At 36.9% G+C, this 16803-nt stretch overlaps 1 protein-coding gene across 1 annotated transcript in view; it reads left to right on the top strand.

Annotated features, from left to right (window-relative positions):
* Positions 1–15217, top strand: part of PKHD1 (PKHD1 ciliary IPT domain containing fibrocystin/polyductin) — a 276749-nt gene extending 261532 nt beyond the window's left edge. Inside the window, exons 60-64 of the mRNA XM_088149932.1 lie at positions 1157–1244; positions 7002–7109; positions 9381–9539; positions 10988–11110; positions 14556–15217. Of these exons, the coding sequence (XP_088006058.1) occupies positions 1157–1244; positions 7002–7109; positions 9381–9539; positions 10988–11110; positions 14556–14896 (819 nt within the window). The 3' untranslated portion in view covers positions 14897–15217. The remainder of the gene's footprint in view (positions 1–1156; positions 1245–7001; positions 7110–9380; positions 9540–10987; positions 11111–14555) is intronic.
* The last annotated feature ends 1586 nt before the right edge of the window (positions 15218–16803 follow it).

The raw sequence follows: 16803 nt of genomic DNA on the forward strand, positions 1-16803 counted from the left end.
CTTCTGCAACAGTTGGTTTAGACAATTCTCTCTGCTTCTCATTTACAAACTGTACATTTAAAAATATAACTAATATATGCTTCTTAGATTAAAAGAAGCCAGTAGCAACAATGACTCTGGGAAATATTCACCTTCCGTTTATAAGAATAACTACAGGGCTGTAATAGCTGTTCCATATTTTCTCTGCCTGAAACCATAGCAGGATGAAACAGAATGTGACACTGAGCCCAGGGTGCTATCAGATTAGCTATAGAGATACTTCAGATGCAAAAGGAAAAGAGATAATTTGATTGATCCGATATTACTTGATGAGCTAAGTTGAATAATATGAATTGATACTCTTCATTAAAATCACTTTTTTTACACAAAAACTGTGAAACAGAGAAGAAAGTGTTGGTAGAGAAACTGAAGTTGAAACAGTCCTGAATTGTTTTTCCAGTAAGCCATCAATGTGGTTCTTCAGTATTTATGGAGTCATTTCTAAACCAATTTATTGGCTACTATTTGTATCTATTTGTCTTAATGACACTGAAAGTTGCTGGCCAGAAATGGCTGACGCTTCGGCGGTTCAAGTCCAGCCTTCGCGCTAAACAGGGTGAGCTCCTGTTTCCTCCCCAGCTCCTGTCAACCCAACAGGTCGAAAACTCATGTGAGTAGATAAATGGGTACTCTCACTCCGGTGGGAGGAAAAATGCTGGCGGCGCCTTGCACGGGAGTCGGGAGCAGCTGCTGGTAAGTGCAAAACCGCGCTCGCCCGAAAAGGGCGCGAAGCAACGGAAATCCCGCCTCCTGTGCTCGCCAGCTGGGCTCTGCTCTAGGAAGGAGGCTCTGGCAAACCACTTCCGAAACAATTGCCTTGAAAACTGCAAAGGACTCGTCCAAAGCAGTCACTGCAGGGTCAGTAATGACTGAGCGCAGACCAAAAAAAAAAAAAAACAACTTTAACACTAGAATCCTAAACACAATTTTTGAGAGTAAGTTGCACTGAACATATATAAGACTCTCCTATACATTTTTTTCCTATGCTATTCAGTTGATGAACCCTGGAATATCACCCTTAGGAAAAGTAATGAAGATAGAATGATGATAATAACAGATTGTCTCTCTCTCTCTCTCTTTCTTTCCTCCTCCTCCTCCTCCTCCTTCTTCTTCATAGGGGCGGAGAATTGTGTCTTTAGGTTTCCCCTCGAAACCATGGCTTGTGACAGCTTATCTCAAAAACAATCCAGAAATTTTGTTGAAAGGTTTGGATATATTTTTTAAGACAATGGGTTTCCATTCATTTCATTCATAGACAATACAGGAGTGCAATATCCTACTTTTCTTGTGAAAAAAGGAGGTGCTTAAAAAACAATGTCATTGATATGAAATAAAGAAAAGAATAGAAAGATGTGAAGAAGCTAAAAATAGAGGAAACCCACCAAATGCAAAACTATCAGCAGCTATAATTAAGCACTTCAGGGTTATATGCTTGTTGAACTACAAATGGCTTCATTTGTCAACATAACCTAAATAAGGAATTCCTTATATGGGGTGCTTAGGGCTACCATAGCTGAGCTTCAAATATCCAGATAACCACTAGATGACAGCAGAGTTAAGGTTTTCTGCATTGTTTGCCACCATCTTGTGGTGGCCTGGATTTATGGAATCCAGACCTGAAAGGTCTAGGGAAGCCACCACTAAGAAAGCCTTTACAAATGTTCTCTTATCCATGCCTGTGAAAGCAACATTTCTTACAACAGGTCTTATATAAAAAGATGAGCAGGTTCACATGCGGCAAGATAACAAGTAACCATATGTCATGCCACATAAGGTTTTAAAGTTACTAAATATGATCTCACTGCGAATCCAAGGCAAACCATTCAACATCACAGTAATCCAAGTCTATGCCCCAACCACTGATACCAAAGAAGCTGAAGTTGAAAGTGAAAGTGAAGAAGAACTAAAGAACCTCTTGATGAGGGTGAAAGAGGAGAGTGCAAAAGCTGTCTTGAAACTCAACATTAAAAAAACTAAGATCATGGCATCTGGATCCATCAGTTCCTGGCAAATAGATGGGGTAGAAATGGAAGCAGTAACAGACTTTATTTATTTGACCTCCAAGATCACCGCAGATGGAGACTGCAGCCATGAAATCAAAAGACGCTTGTTCCTTGGGAGGAAAGCTATGGCAAACTTAGACAGCATATTAAAAAGCAGAGACATCACCTGCCGACAAAGTTCCACATAATCAAAGCTGGATATTATATGCTTCCTTAGTCAACAGAATGGTGTGTCCAAAATTACGGAGCCACTTAAGGCACGGAGATTATTTGGCAATTATATTAATGGGACATGAACAGAAACCCCATCCTGTCTTGGAAACCTAGGAGCATGAATCAATGCTCAGACTTTGGTATCTAATAAACAGAGTACCTGAAACTAGCAAGGACTCATAACAGATCTCTGCAACCCTACCACCCTTGAATTGTGGCTATTATTTTTAATGTTTTATCAGTTTCTGTGCTGCCTCAGTCACTAAAATAACTCCAGGCACCTTGGAGAGATTCAAGGCACCACCTTCAGCCAGCTAGAGATCTCTGTAATACATGCCAAATTGGCTGTTTCATTCAAGATCAATAAAAACGTTACTTTAGAAATTTTGTCTGAATCCCACAATTGCTGCTGATCCAAAGCACATATCAATATTACAAATTTTCGCCTGCACTAGACTAGAGGCAAAATGCTCTTTAGCCTCTTCCAGCCTGGGATTTCCAGCAACAAACACTTTGGCAGAATCCTTCCCTTATGCAGTTTGGCAGACCAAGTTAGGGATCTAGGAACTGAATAATTCTTTTTGTGCTGATGTTGTATGGCTGTTTATAAGTAAGCTTTATGGGCTGTGCCTGAGCCTGTTTGCAGAATATGTTAAAACTTAATGCACACTAACTTTATTCCCAACCCATATCAGATCCTTAATTACAGTTAGTGGGTTTTCCATGACTGTGCTTGTCATCTCAACCCAGTGGCTGCCATTTTCATTTAACATCAGCCATTAAGCATGGCTCCACATTTTGGTTAATAGGGATAAGAAGCCAGAACATGTTTTCAGGTTAACCGGACAAAGCAGCTGATTTGTTATGCAAACCCATCTCTTACCTGATGCGGGTAGAGGGTTCAGTGAACATTGCTGGATCTTGTTCATTTCAGAACATAACCTATGTTAAACAGAGGGTTTTTTTACAATTTTATATAGATAATAGTGGACAAAAGGAGGGGAATTATATAAAATTGCTATAACAGATTCAAGTCTCTTAGGCCAGGTACCTCTTATTTAGGTGATAAAAGCAGTAAGGCCAAGAAACAGTCTTTCCTATACTGTATATGAACCAAGTTCGAAGCAAATGCCTCTATTCTACACTAGCTTAACTCTTGGGGGGCTATGTTATGTGCTTTTAGAGAATCTAAGCATTGCTTTGTACTTGGTCAAGAATGCTAATTGAGCTTCAAACTCTCTAGTTGGCCATGTCTCAGCCTCTGTTCTTCATTTGTCATATGTGTTCTTTTGTTCTGAGGACAAACAAATGCAAACTTAAAATGCACAACAGATACCACTATGTCATATTGCCTCCTGATAGAAATAAAAATAGATATATAGGCCTTCTCATCAGAGCGAATGCACATCATATTTGATACAATGAACTAGACTTAGAAATGATTTCATTCTAGGCTGAGTGCAGGCAAATTTCCATCCTCAAAAGCAAATATGTAGTAGGACAGTGATCTCAATGATTTCTGTATAAAGAGGGCAGAAAGGGTTAGGGTTAAGGTTTGCCTCTGTTTCCCAGACAGTCTGAGTTAAACCCTTAAGAGACAAACATGCTGAACGATTTGAAGTATTTTCACGTCTTTCAAGATGGTGGCTATTTAGGTACTACATATAACCCATAGTTATACTACCACCTGTGCTTACTGAACTATTGAAAAGCAAGAAGTAAATAAGCTCCATCAGTAGCGATATAGCTGCTTCCTATTGTGCACCAATTTGAAGTCGCAACTGGACTTTGCACATGTGAGCCCTGATCATGCTAAATATATCTTTCCAGGGGTTGTGTAACCCAGATAGGTAAGACATGGTTGGCTGAGAACAGAGAAAAGGAATTCAGTATGCAAATGTCTTTCAATTATCAATTTAATGACCCCAGTGCCCCCCTTGTGGTCTTTTAAGCAATGAATGTAATGGCCTTATTGCTGTGACTGACATTAACCTTGGCAGTTGCTCAGCTGGATTAAACTGGCATTGCGCCAAGGAAGCCAATGAGGTAATTCTGATTTACATGCTGGCTGATGACATCAGCTGCACTGCTCGTTCCACTGGGTGGACATTTGTCTACTAAGAAAGAATAGTAAACACCTGGAGCATTTTACCCAGGACAGGTGCTGAGTTTAGGCACTCATCATTTGTCACAGCCTTGACAATCATCCAGACAGCTGAAAATAAGATACTTTATATGTGATCTCTCGAATAGCTCAGCATCACTATTCATTGTACAATCGATTTTTCTTAATGTTTTTTTCTTTTTTCCCTGAATTGGAAAACTACTTTTTCTTCTTTCTGACTGAAAATGAACTAGGCCATGAAGGAAGCAGTATAAAGAAGAAAACTAATGGAAGAAGAAGGCTCAAATAAAGGACAGTCACCAAACAGGAGTGGGGAAAAAACATTATGCATTCTTTAAAAGAAACATACATCAAATTAATGGACAATAAACTCCAGGAATAATAGAAGAGTGCTTTGCAGATGTTCGCTCTGTAATCGTTTGCTGCATTTATTCCTTTGACAAACATCCTTATTGTGACTGTTGTAACTAGCATTTCAAGAAAATGATCTGCCACACATACTCAGCCTGCTTCATCTGACAGCCGCCAAACTGCTTTTTGCAAAGTAGTTTAGCTCCAAATTAGCTCGCTACAGCATTAAATACCAGCTTGCCAGGAGATCTTTGAGATGAATACCATATATATCCATAATATTCTGGGATTTGAAGCATATGTGCCAGAAAGCTGAGATCACCTCCTTTCGAAAGTACAGTATATTACTCTGAGGTTCACGTTAGACTTGGAAATGGCAGTTTTAAAACCTTCCGGTGCTGCTGTTAGGCGCCTCTGATAAACTGTCACTACCATGAATTGAGAATGTTATGGGTAGTCAAGAATGAATCAGTTTAAGATGTGGATGTTCCAACTAAGCCACCAAACAGAAAATCATGTGTTCATAGAAATGGTGGCTGCTTTTTCCCCCTTAAAAAGCATTGCTATTTTTTGAAAAAGGTCAGCAAAACTGAGTTTGCCCCATGGCAATATGATACAAAAAGTGAAAACCCCTGCAGGTCCTCTTGTGACATTATGACCTTAGTCTTTAGCCTGACTGAGATGTAGTGGGAAACCTGCACTCAGTCTAATAATTTAATCCCATACTTCAGTCTTATAGCAACAGGGCAGCTTTTAGCTTTTCAAAATAATTATGTCTTTAGTCTTCCTCTATGTACAGCAAAATCTTAATTTAATGGACCATTGGGGGGAGGGTATCCATTAAACACAAATGTCTGTTAAATCTAAATTTACATGATTGGCTTTTTACATTATTTGTATCAGTTTGAATCATTTGTGCAATCTGTTGCATCTGAAGTCCATTAAATACAGGTTGCTAAATTGAGATATTTCACTGTAATATCTTACTGCATGGGAGGAAAGGGTAGATAAAGTAACTTGATTTGTTGAGTTTTTTAATATAATATTATTCTATCCCCAGTGGCCATATTTTATGCTTGATACACACACACACACACACACACACACACACACACGAGAGGGGACTCAAAAAAAACCCAGAATTTATTTATAAAAAATCATGTATTTATTTTTACAGACTTCAGTCACCTTCAAAGTACTCTCTGTTTGATGCAATACACCTATCAAGACATTTTTCCACTGCTCAAAACAGGTTTTGAACTCGTCGATTTTGATGCCTTTTAGCGCTTCTACCATTTTTTGTTTCACTTCCTCCACATCGGCAAAACATTTCCCTTTGAGGACTTTTTTCATCTGGGGAAACAAGACAAAGTCACACAGGGCGAGATCGGGTGAATAGAGAGGGTGGGGCACAAGGGTCATGCCATTTTTGGTCAAAAACCGCTGAACACTCAGTGCGGTGTGTGCAGGTGCATTGTCATGGTGGAAGAACCAGTCACCTGTTTGCCACAACTTGGGACATTTCTTCTGCAAATCATGACGCAACCTTCTCAAAACTACCAGATAAAAACTTCGGTTGACTGTTTCACCTGGAGGAACAAATTCCGAGTGCACAATCCCTCTCACATCAAAGAAACAGATGATCATGGTTTTCATGTTCGACTTCACTTGTGCTTTTTTGGGTCATGGGGATGTGGCAGTTTTCCATTGGCTGGATTGCTGTTTCATTTTGGGGTCATAGGCGTAGCACCAAGATTCATCTCTGGTTATGACTTTCAAAAAAAAATCAGGGTCAGCCTCCAACTGTTCCTTCAAAGCAAGGCACACAGTCAAACGATTGTCTCTTTGTTCAGGCATGAGCAAGCGAGGCACGGATGCCCATCATGAAATAGGCAAACACATTGAAAGAGTCTCTAAAAAAAACACTCACTGAAGCCGAACACAGCCTCTCACAACAACGCAGCTGGCACACTGATGCAGATGGGTTCCTGGAACACTCACCTAGTGGGGGAAGCCTGTACTACAAGGGGCCCACCCTCCAGAAGATAATTCTGTTTTTTGGGGGGTCCCCCCTCATATAGATGAGGTAGAGGTAGAGGTAGAGGTAGAGGTAGAGGTAGAGGTAGAGGTAGAGGTAGATATAGATATAGATATAGATATAGATTGTCTCTTACTTACTCTTTTCTTCCAATGTTTAAAATAATTGTCACTCTGCTACATGAAGTTCAGCAGAAGTTAATAATCCAAGTATGGATATAAATTGTTTTCAGGTAACACAAGAGTAGAGGTCCAAGATGGACAGGCTAGCTTTCAGAATTTGATTGTATCCAGCTCTTGCTCAGACTGCCGCCTCATTTTCAAAGTTACTTCTCCTCCAGGTAAGATGCTTCTCCAGTGAAATGTCCAATGGGAATCACATAATAAAGCTTTTCTGAAATTAAGTAGGCAATGGATAAGATCAAAGCCTTGATGTAAGCTGCTTTTGAGCTTCCTTAGGGATATCAAAACTGTTTATGTATTTGTATGTGTGTATACATATATACAGTATATATACACACAAAATAATAATCTCATTAGTAATTTTTTTTAAAGAAATTATAAAGACAAATAGATGTTTGTATTTCAGTTTACTAACATCAGATCCAAGGTGTACAATCATTCATTAATAATAGAAATGGTGATCAATCTGTAAAATTTGTAATTAAATGTGCAGGATTTGTGTATGTCTATCTGTATCTATCTGTCTTACAGCAAATGTGGGCTTTTTTGTCAATTTAGGTAGATTCAAAATTTCGCCTTCTAGTGTGAAACAAGGTGTACTGTAGCATGCATCTAGAGGGATTCCAAGACTTGGAAAAAGAGATGCACACATTATACACACCCAATGCAATGAGAGAATTTTCCCCATTTTCTTTGCTGTTTGTTATTTCTCCTGAATTCTGAGTTAACCCAGATAATTCTGTTTAGAAGAGGAACATCATTGGTCCCAGGTTTTAATTCCCTTAGTTCAAAGAAATAATTCTTCCATTCTTTTATCATAATGCGAAGGGCAAAAAGCTATGTTGCTGTAATTTTATCATATACATAGTGCTCTTACACATTGATAAAAATCAAACACAAGAGCACATGTAAATCAATAAAACTGCTTATGATAATTGTAGAGTAGCTTTTTTCGTAGAGTATTGGCATGTAGGTCACTGAGCTCTGGAAAATTCATAATGTACTGATTCTACTTTAGAAACAGGATTTGGAATTCTAAATTTGGGGTGAAGTGCAGAGGAAAATATGATGTAATGAGTGGCAGAAGTGGCAGAAACAAAAAAGGTTTCTATGTGTAGTATTGATTAATGAGTGACAGAGCAATTTATATCAGTTCAACATGTTGTCAAAACATTTGTCAAGAGACATAATTCATTTTACATACAAAATTCTTAGCGCGCCTATCATAGGAGATCATTCAGTTTTCCTACTGGCAAGAATCCTGCAATGGGAAGCTAAAGAGCAACATGCTTTTACCCTATCCATTGGCAAGCCACCTTGTTTCTCAGAAAATAATCATGTCAGGAAAAGACCAACTTTTCTCCCTTGAAGAAAGAAAGAAAAATTGTGGAGAATTTTGTGCCTACCAGAAAGATGGAATACTCCACTTGTAACTGTCAGCTGAAGCAGGAAGCAGGAATTGGCCCCATCAACAAGTCAATTAGCCAAAGGACCATAAAATGCTACCCATGGAACAATGCCAATAAGGAAAGATCAGCCCCATCTGAACCGTATAGATATGCCTGTATTTCCCATCCTTCTGCTTTCTTTTCAATAAATATTTTCTCTACTATCCATGTAGGAAGGAACAGGAAGGAAGGGAAGACATGACAGTTCCTTCCTCACTTCTTCCAAAGCTACGTAATAAAGCTCTAACTGTAAGAGCTACTATAAATATATTTAAGTGTCTTTTGAGTGAAGGCTCCAACCCTAGTAACTTCATAGACATCTCCATGAAATTTTCTTGGCAATGGAAATGGTTTCCTATTTCTTTCTCCTAGGATTTTTTTTTTTTTTTTTTGGATTTCCTAGTCTAGCCTACAGCCCTGGAATTCACTTGAGTATCCCATCAAAGTACTATCCTGTCCCATCCCTAATTAAAGTCCAAATAAATTATATTTGGAGTTCTCCAAATGGTAGTCAAAATTATCCTATAAAAGCAATAGATGCAAGGAATAAGCCAAGGGGCTGGTAACAATACTCTCAAGGTACTAATTAATTATTTGCACCAATATAAAGAAGTTGGACAGATTGTCTGTTTTTGAACTGCATTTTTATGAAACAGTATATCTTTACAGGTGCTTTCAGCTTCATTTGCTGATATTTCTAGTTAAAGGGATAACTGAGATTGAGACTGAGGCTGGAGAGGACTTTCCCCTGGGACTTTTAAATAAGTGTAAAGGCAGCTGTTGAGGGGATATAAAAATATTAGCATGTTGATATTTATTATTGATATTCATAGTGCCTTCAGTGTTTCATCATGCTTCTTTTAGTGTTACACAGCCTGAGACACAATTTCCTTCCTTGTGGTGATATCTGTATTGTTTAGGCTTAAATCCTATGTTCTTTGTTGTTTTAATTGTTTTACTCTGTATTTTTTATTTTTTCAGGTGCTGTCTTATCTGTTGAATCAGATTCTTTTACTGTTTCCCCCATTGCCGTGTCAGAAAAATCCGCCATCATCTTTACTGCTCTCCTGTGTTCAATAGCCTCCATGCTTGTTTTGGGATTTGTGGTTATTTGTTGGCTTAAGAAAAGCAAGAACAACAGTAAGTCACAAATTAGAATGACGATCATCTTCCCTTGATCTACTGTGGTTTACAGAAAAAGGGGCTTTGCAATTAGCAGTAGCTGGCGAAAGAATGTTGCAATCCCCAGTTACAAGAGAGGATATGGAAATGCTTTCTGCTGCAGTGCTCTAGCAATCCACATATGTTTGCTTGCCTTGGGCCTTCTGCACAAGTTTTTGAAGGAGCGTCTCTTAGGCCACCTTGCCTGTCATCCATGGCACCGTGTTCCCAATGAGTGAGATAAATGGGAACGGGAGGTTATTACGGAGGGGAAAAAATGGGCACTCCTCATTTGTAAGGCAAAGTTAACTACTTCATTCTTCTTGAACCAGCACACAAACTGGAATTAGATTTTTCAAAAAGTTGGCATGCAGCTATTTGAAAAAATGTATGTAAATGTTTGTATTAGAAGCAATAGATGCATAAAATGTATGTTGGCAAAAAGTAATGTACAAAAGCAGCTATTACGAAAAAAAAATTCCAAAACTATTTGCTGTAGAAAAAGCGTATATGAAATAGTGTATATTAGGAGCAGTGATTATGAAAAATGTGCTACGGTATCATTATTGCTGACTTTGAAAAACGACTATAAGGACAACATAAGGATGGAAAAATGAGAAACAGAGTAAACCTGAACTTTATCCAGATTCACCCATGCCACCTGTATAAGATATATTCTGCTTAAAATATGATGTAAATGATGTTTATTATTACATGTTGCCCTGCATTTCTTTTATATTTCTAACATCCCAATGGGGTAGAGTAAGATAGGGACTTTTCCGTGGTCTCCTAGCGAGTTTCATGGCTGAAAAAGAATTCAATAGCACTTGGTCAAAGCCTCTGTTAATATAGTCTGGGTGTTGGAAGTAGTACTGAACTCACTAAAACTTTCAAGCCATACAATAGAGTTGCATTTTTGCCAACCAGATATGTACTCAAGTGTTGCAAGTGACATTCATGTGTATAGTTCTGAAAATTTGCAGTTCAATTCAAATTAAAGGAGTCTCAATATTTCAGACAGTTGAAATGTCAGCATTCAAACATTTGTGTTTTAATTTTTTTAATTATAATGTTTAAAATACTTTTATTTTAATTAACATTGCTCGGGAGAAAATGTTCCCATAAAAATCAATGGTATTCATAAAAATGATTACCAATAGAGGTGAATATGTGTAGCTCAGGGTTGAACAGTGGAGTCCTTGGGGTTCTCTGAGCTTGATTCTTTTCTTGCAAACGTTTCATTACCCGGCTAGGTAACATCTTCAGTGCTGATAATGAATACGTTTGCAAGAAAAGAGCCAAGCTCAGAGAACCCCAAGGACTCCACATTAAAATGATTCTAGGTAGACATTTTGGTATAAGAAAATGGTGAATTAATGAATGCTTACTGTTATTCTCATTAAGTTGTTTTTAATATTTTAATGTAGAAAGCATGCTCAAACAAACTCTGAAGAATAAAAAATGTCAAACACAGGAAAATCAAGCAAATTTTAGTATCCATCAGTACTGCGTTGGGAAAGAAAATGAACATTCCACTTCTGTGAGAGAAGGTGAGTTTATTGAATAACAAAAAGGTTGCATCTCATTACAAAGCATATTTTATCTGAAACATTTTAACTATTATAATTTAGAACTCTGCCTGACAAAGATTTAAACCTCTCTCCTGGCAGAAATTTAAATCTCTGAGCTGGACTTTTCTGAAACAATTCTCCCTCGCCACACACACACACACACACACACACACACAGAGAGAGAGAGAGAGAGAGAGAGAGAGAGAGAGAGAATATGTTTTAGATGTTCACCCTGGTTTTTTTGGTGGGGGAGGGAGGGAGTATCTCCTGGAGAACAATTTTTGTTTTCTGCTCAGTCTCCTTTGTCATAAGCAAAACCACACAGATCTAATCCTCCAACATTTCAATTGAGAGGTTCTGAAGAGACAGAAAAGAAATTTTAGAATCTGAAATGGTTATATTGATCCAAATGGATCAATCATTTTAGTACTATGTTTCTTATAAGTACCATTGTGTCCAGTTTGACTTATTCTGGAGAAGGGATGTCTAACATTGATAACTGTTGTGAAAGGGAAAATTATTTTATTGAAATTTAAATGTTCACAACCAAATGGGGTTGTTTTGACTTGCAAGTCATTAATTATTTTTATTGATATAATGATTTTAAAAAATGTTCTTGCAAAATATTACTTTAAATAATTGATATTAAATATTGATTGGTTAGACTTTATATTATCTATATTATGGAAATTTTTGCTACAAGTTGTTTTGAACGAGCCTTTGTGAGTTTAGTAGGTCTGTCTATCTATCTGTGAAAGATCATGGCAATTCTTTTGTTTAAAAAGCTACTTAAGAACACAACATTTTATTGTTTTGATATATGCAAGCATCACAGTTTGTCATAACTCATCTTTAGAGAAACTGAGAAAAATTATGTAAAGCCATATAAGCAATTTTATGAAAAATGCATGAATACCTTACTTGAGTCAATTTTACATTTAACTTTTTGGGCAAAAGAAGTATCTGGAATCAAAGTGGGGGAACCCCACTGATAATATTGTTTTGTAAATGTTTGCAAAACAATAAAAGCATATTTTTTTTTTTTTTTTTTTTTGGTATTTCTTGTTCTTCCTCTTATGCAAGAGGTTGTGCAGATTCTTGTCTAACTTCTTGCATAAGGAGAAAATATTTTTAGAATATTTTTCACTTTTCTCGTACAACACATACATGGTAGAATAAAGACTTTCCCTGGAGAGAAGACTGTTTCCTCAAGTGAAATAGCATCTTTGGATATATGCTTCCATGTGTTCCTTCAGTTCATTCCCCAAAGAATGAACAAGGAGAATAGTTTGGAATAGATTTAACATTTATTTAAAGTGTGCATAGTCTAGGAGATATACGCAATAATGAAGAACTGTTAGAAGTTATGTTTCCATGTGTTCCTTCAGTTATTCATGTTGTCCGGTAGATAATACAAATTTAAATAAAGTTAGGATTTTTCTTAACTCTATCAATGGTTATTTATTTACTCCATATTCATAGGAATCAACCTTTACTTGGAAATTACATCTAGCAATTTGCATGTTCCTGAGTCAGTTAGATTGCTTTTTCAAACACTTCTAACAGTTCTTCATGATCACTTATGTCTCCTAGACTATGCACACTTTAAATAAGATTTTAAATCTATTCCAAACTATTCTCTTTGTCCATGCTTTGGAGATTTTTCACAATATTTTTCAAATTAGAAGCCATCCAATTGTTACAGTGTATCTCAAAGAATGCAGCTGGCTACAGGTTCTATCATACAATTTGGTTTCCATTCACATTCTAGGGTTTGAGACAAAGGGCTAGGTTGCAGTTTGTAAATAAAAGTTTAGAATCCACTTTTGTCCCTTCTAAAAATTATTGCTTGAGAAGGCATGTGTGTGTTTGGGGGCGGGGGGGGCGGGTAATCGTGGAGAAGAACAGTAAGTTATTCTACTGAAGGTAAGACTAAGAGTAGAATGCAAAAAAAGATTGCAGGTACTTCTCTGGACTCAAACTTGTTGCATATGAAGGAAGCAGAAAGAAGCTAGTTTTAAGTTTCATTTTCTGATTTTAATTAATATTTATTACAGAAGAGCAGAAGGAGCAAAAAAGGAAATGCTACAGTTTATATGTTTTGATATTTGCTATACTCTTTCAAAATACAGCATTCAGCTGTATGCCTTAGGGTACATATCTGCTATAAATTCATTTTTTATCTAATTTGTCTGAGATCTAAGCTTCCTGTGGAGGTCTGAGATCAAAGGATCTGATTCTTTCTGATGTTGGCTCTGACATAAAATGTGTGCTGACTTAGTTCTGTCTATAAAATCGCAGTAGGAGACTGTCATAGTCCTTTGGAACCTTTACATAGTGGACTTTCATTTCAGCTGGTAAGGATGACAGGTACCACATTGATTGGAGCTAACATGTAAATAATTAATGGGCAGATCTTTCTCTCGCTCTCTCTCTCTGCAAATGGAAATCCAGGCCTTCAGATTATTTTTTAAAAGAAATTGCTGCAAGATCATTAAAAATCCTTGATATATTCAGATTTAAATAAGAATAACAATGTATTAAGCTAATATAAAATGCATGACATGAAATATCTAATTTCTTAAACACCCCCTCCCATTTAAAAGATTGTTGCTTTTGAAAACCGAGAGACCGTCAAAGGTAGTTATTTCTCCTTCATTTCTGCCAGCTAATTTTATTTTCCATGGAATACATTTGATCCAATATATTTTTTGGCATTTTAACTAGTGTTTAGGGATATAAAACAGGGTAAACCAGTTTAGAACTTAATATAACATAAATCATCTAAGAGATTAGATTTGCTTTGATTTATCTACTTTTATCTAACTGTATAATGACATAGGACCAAATCCAAATAGTTTCCCTTTGTTGATAAAAGACTTTAATCAGCAGGTTGGGGAAAGAAATGATTTCCATCCATTTCGCCTCCTTTGGCTTTGCAGTTTCCAGTTCTGTTCCAGAAGGATACTTTCTAAAGCCAACCATACAGGGCTTCACTGATTACCCCTCCCTGCTCCACTGAGGGAAGCCTTCCACTTGCAAGGGAAATTAACTGGATTCTACTCATGGTTTTAAAGGATCACCTTATGTAGGCCATCATAATGAGAAAACATATGTCCTCTTTTTTTCCATCTTTGTTTTATTTCTGGAGTATAATCACCATTTTGGGATGATTAAATATGAAAAACAGTAAATAATTGTCATGATAAATAAAAAAAAATAAACATAAAGTTTAAACTGGAGCGAAGTAGGAAAAGGAACATAGGAAACATAGTTTTGTTAGTTCCCTTTCTTTTTGGCATCTAGGCCCAATACACAGTCCTTCTAGCAATGAATCATTACAGTAGGTGTTGAGCAGCTTTTAAGAAAGCTAAGAATTTATTAATTTACTATCATCACTGACTGACCATGTGTTTTCTAATAGATCTAAAACTGTGTGGAGAACTTACACATATTGAAGAGCCATTAAAGAAGTCACATCAAGAAACATTGAACAGCGTATCAGCAGGAGCAGCAAATGAAATCAAACAAGGTCATTGTCTCAATAAAAGGAAATCAACCAGGGATTCTCTGGAGCTTCAGGAACTTGGCATCAAGGAGTTTAATGAATGGAAAAAGACCAAACAGCATATCTTTGACTATGTTCAGTACAAAGAAACGAAAGGAGAACAATTCGTAGATCAAAAGTATAAAAGACACACAGAGATGCCTATGACAAGGTCCGAAGAAAATATGAGGGGAAAACAGGAAGTTACAGTATCATAATATCCAAATGTTCCTGAGGATTTGGCTGCTTTTGGAATTTCTCATTGTTAATGCAATTATATATTTTGAGACATAGAAAGTGGAGACAACTTGCTTAATTTTTAGAGTAAAATTAATGAAGGCCAATAAACCATGAACAAGCAATATTCCTATGAATTGCTTCTAGCACAAGTCACTGAAGATGGCTGCAGTACTGATTTTGCTATCTCGTGATCATTGTCATTCTTCTTATTGGTTCTTGCCATATTGCTATGCAGATAGGAGATGTAAAGTGGTAAACAAACTACTGTTTTTGTTTACTTGCTTACCTGCCTATTTAGTTGTGAGCCTTATTTCAGTAACTTTCTTAAAATTTAAATTTTTTTTAAAAAAAATTAATTTTTTTTATGTTTTATATATTTATAGGTATTTATGGTTTTAATGTTTTGTGTGAACCACCCAGAGTCCTCCATTGGGGGAGATGGGCGGGGGAGAAATTTAATAAATAAATAAACAAACAAACAAACAAACAAGCAATATTGAATGATAAATATAAATGTTTAACTAAAAAAATAGTGTAAAACGCTGACATTTCCCATGGCTGAGGTGGTGATACAGGCCTTTTCAGCACCATTTTCAAGAACTGTGTTGAAGTCTTATGGATAAAAGCTGATTTAGAATTTATATTGGCCTTTGGAATTAGCATTCCCAAGGAAAATTTTACTCTCCCCAAACTGCTGTCCTAGCATGTAGTCCACCAGGACTCACAAAATAAGCTGGGGCAATTTAGTGACTTCTCTCACCTTCATCATGAATGGATGTAAAGAATTTCAAGTGAAGGCTTTGAATCATTCTATGATTTCTGATAAATTATACTCAGTAATGTAAATTTAGTAGTGTAAATAGAGCCAGTCTGGTCTAGCGGTGAAGCACCAGGCTAGAAACCAGGAGAAGGTGAGTTCTACTTCCACCTTAGGCGTGAAAGCCAGCTGGGTGACTTTGGTCCAGTGCCTCTCTCTCAGCCCAACTCACCTCACAGGGTTGTTGTTCACAGGGGAAAATGGGAGGAAGAAGGAGTATTAGGTATGCTTGCTGCCTTGAGTTATTTATAAAAATAATAAAGGCTGAATAAAAGATCTAAAAAAAATTACCATTGGATTATCACTGCATGTACATAATGGTATTACTGCAATTTCTAGTGAAAATCATTTTATGAGTGGACTTCCATGTGCATATATACATACAGTTATGGTGCACATTTGCTTTACAAGTTATTTTTATAACTAAGACATCTTAGTTATCTATTGTTCTCTGGAATCAAACATGTCCATTCCATATTAAGTGTCCAGTACATGCCCATGTAAATAAATGCTTGATTTCTTAAACTGAGTTGCATTCACATAATCATCATTTCTCAACTGTCTAAACATAGTCCAAACCTGCTTGGGAGGTTTGGAGATCTGAGTCAGAATTGGGAAATACAAATTGCCCATTGAATGCCTAAAAGTCCTGCATCACTGTTTCTAACCTATATGTATGGCAAGATTGTGTTTGCTTCATTATTTCAAAGAGTTAGCAAGAACTAAGACTATGTTGAATCTGCCAATAAATGATTGAGTCAGTATATTTTTTGTTGTGGAAAATTCAGAAGAACAGAGCACAACACTGAGGAGAAATAGCCAACTGTTTATTCAATAATCGCTGGATCTCAACTTTACAAGAAAAGAGAACCCCAAACAATGGGAAAGCAAAGATTTTTATAGATGTTGAGGGCTACAGGGTAGAAAATCCTAGGGATCTGATTGGTTGGCAACTTTTGGGATAAGCTGGGCAAGTCCTTGTCAGTGTACATGGGTTATTTCTATTGTTAAGCAATACTGCCCTTTCAGGAATGACAGCAGACCTGGAAAAATTCATCGTTAAGGAGA

Source organism: Python bivittatus, unplaced genomic scaffold, assembly GCF_059951505.1.
Source record: "Python bivittatus isolate LINGU-HERP-01145 unplaced genomic scaffold, Pbiv_v1 ctg000020_np1212, whole genome shotgun sequence".
NCBI lineage: Eukaryota > Metazoa > Chordata > Lepidosauria > Squamata > Pythonidae > Python > Python bivittatus.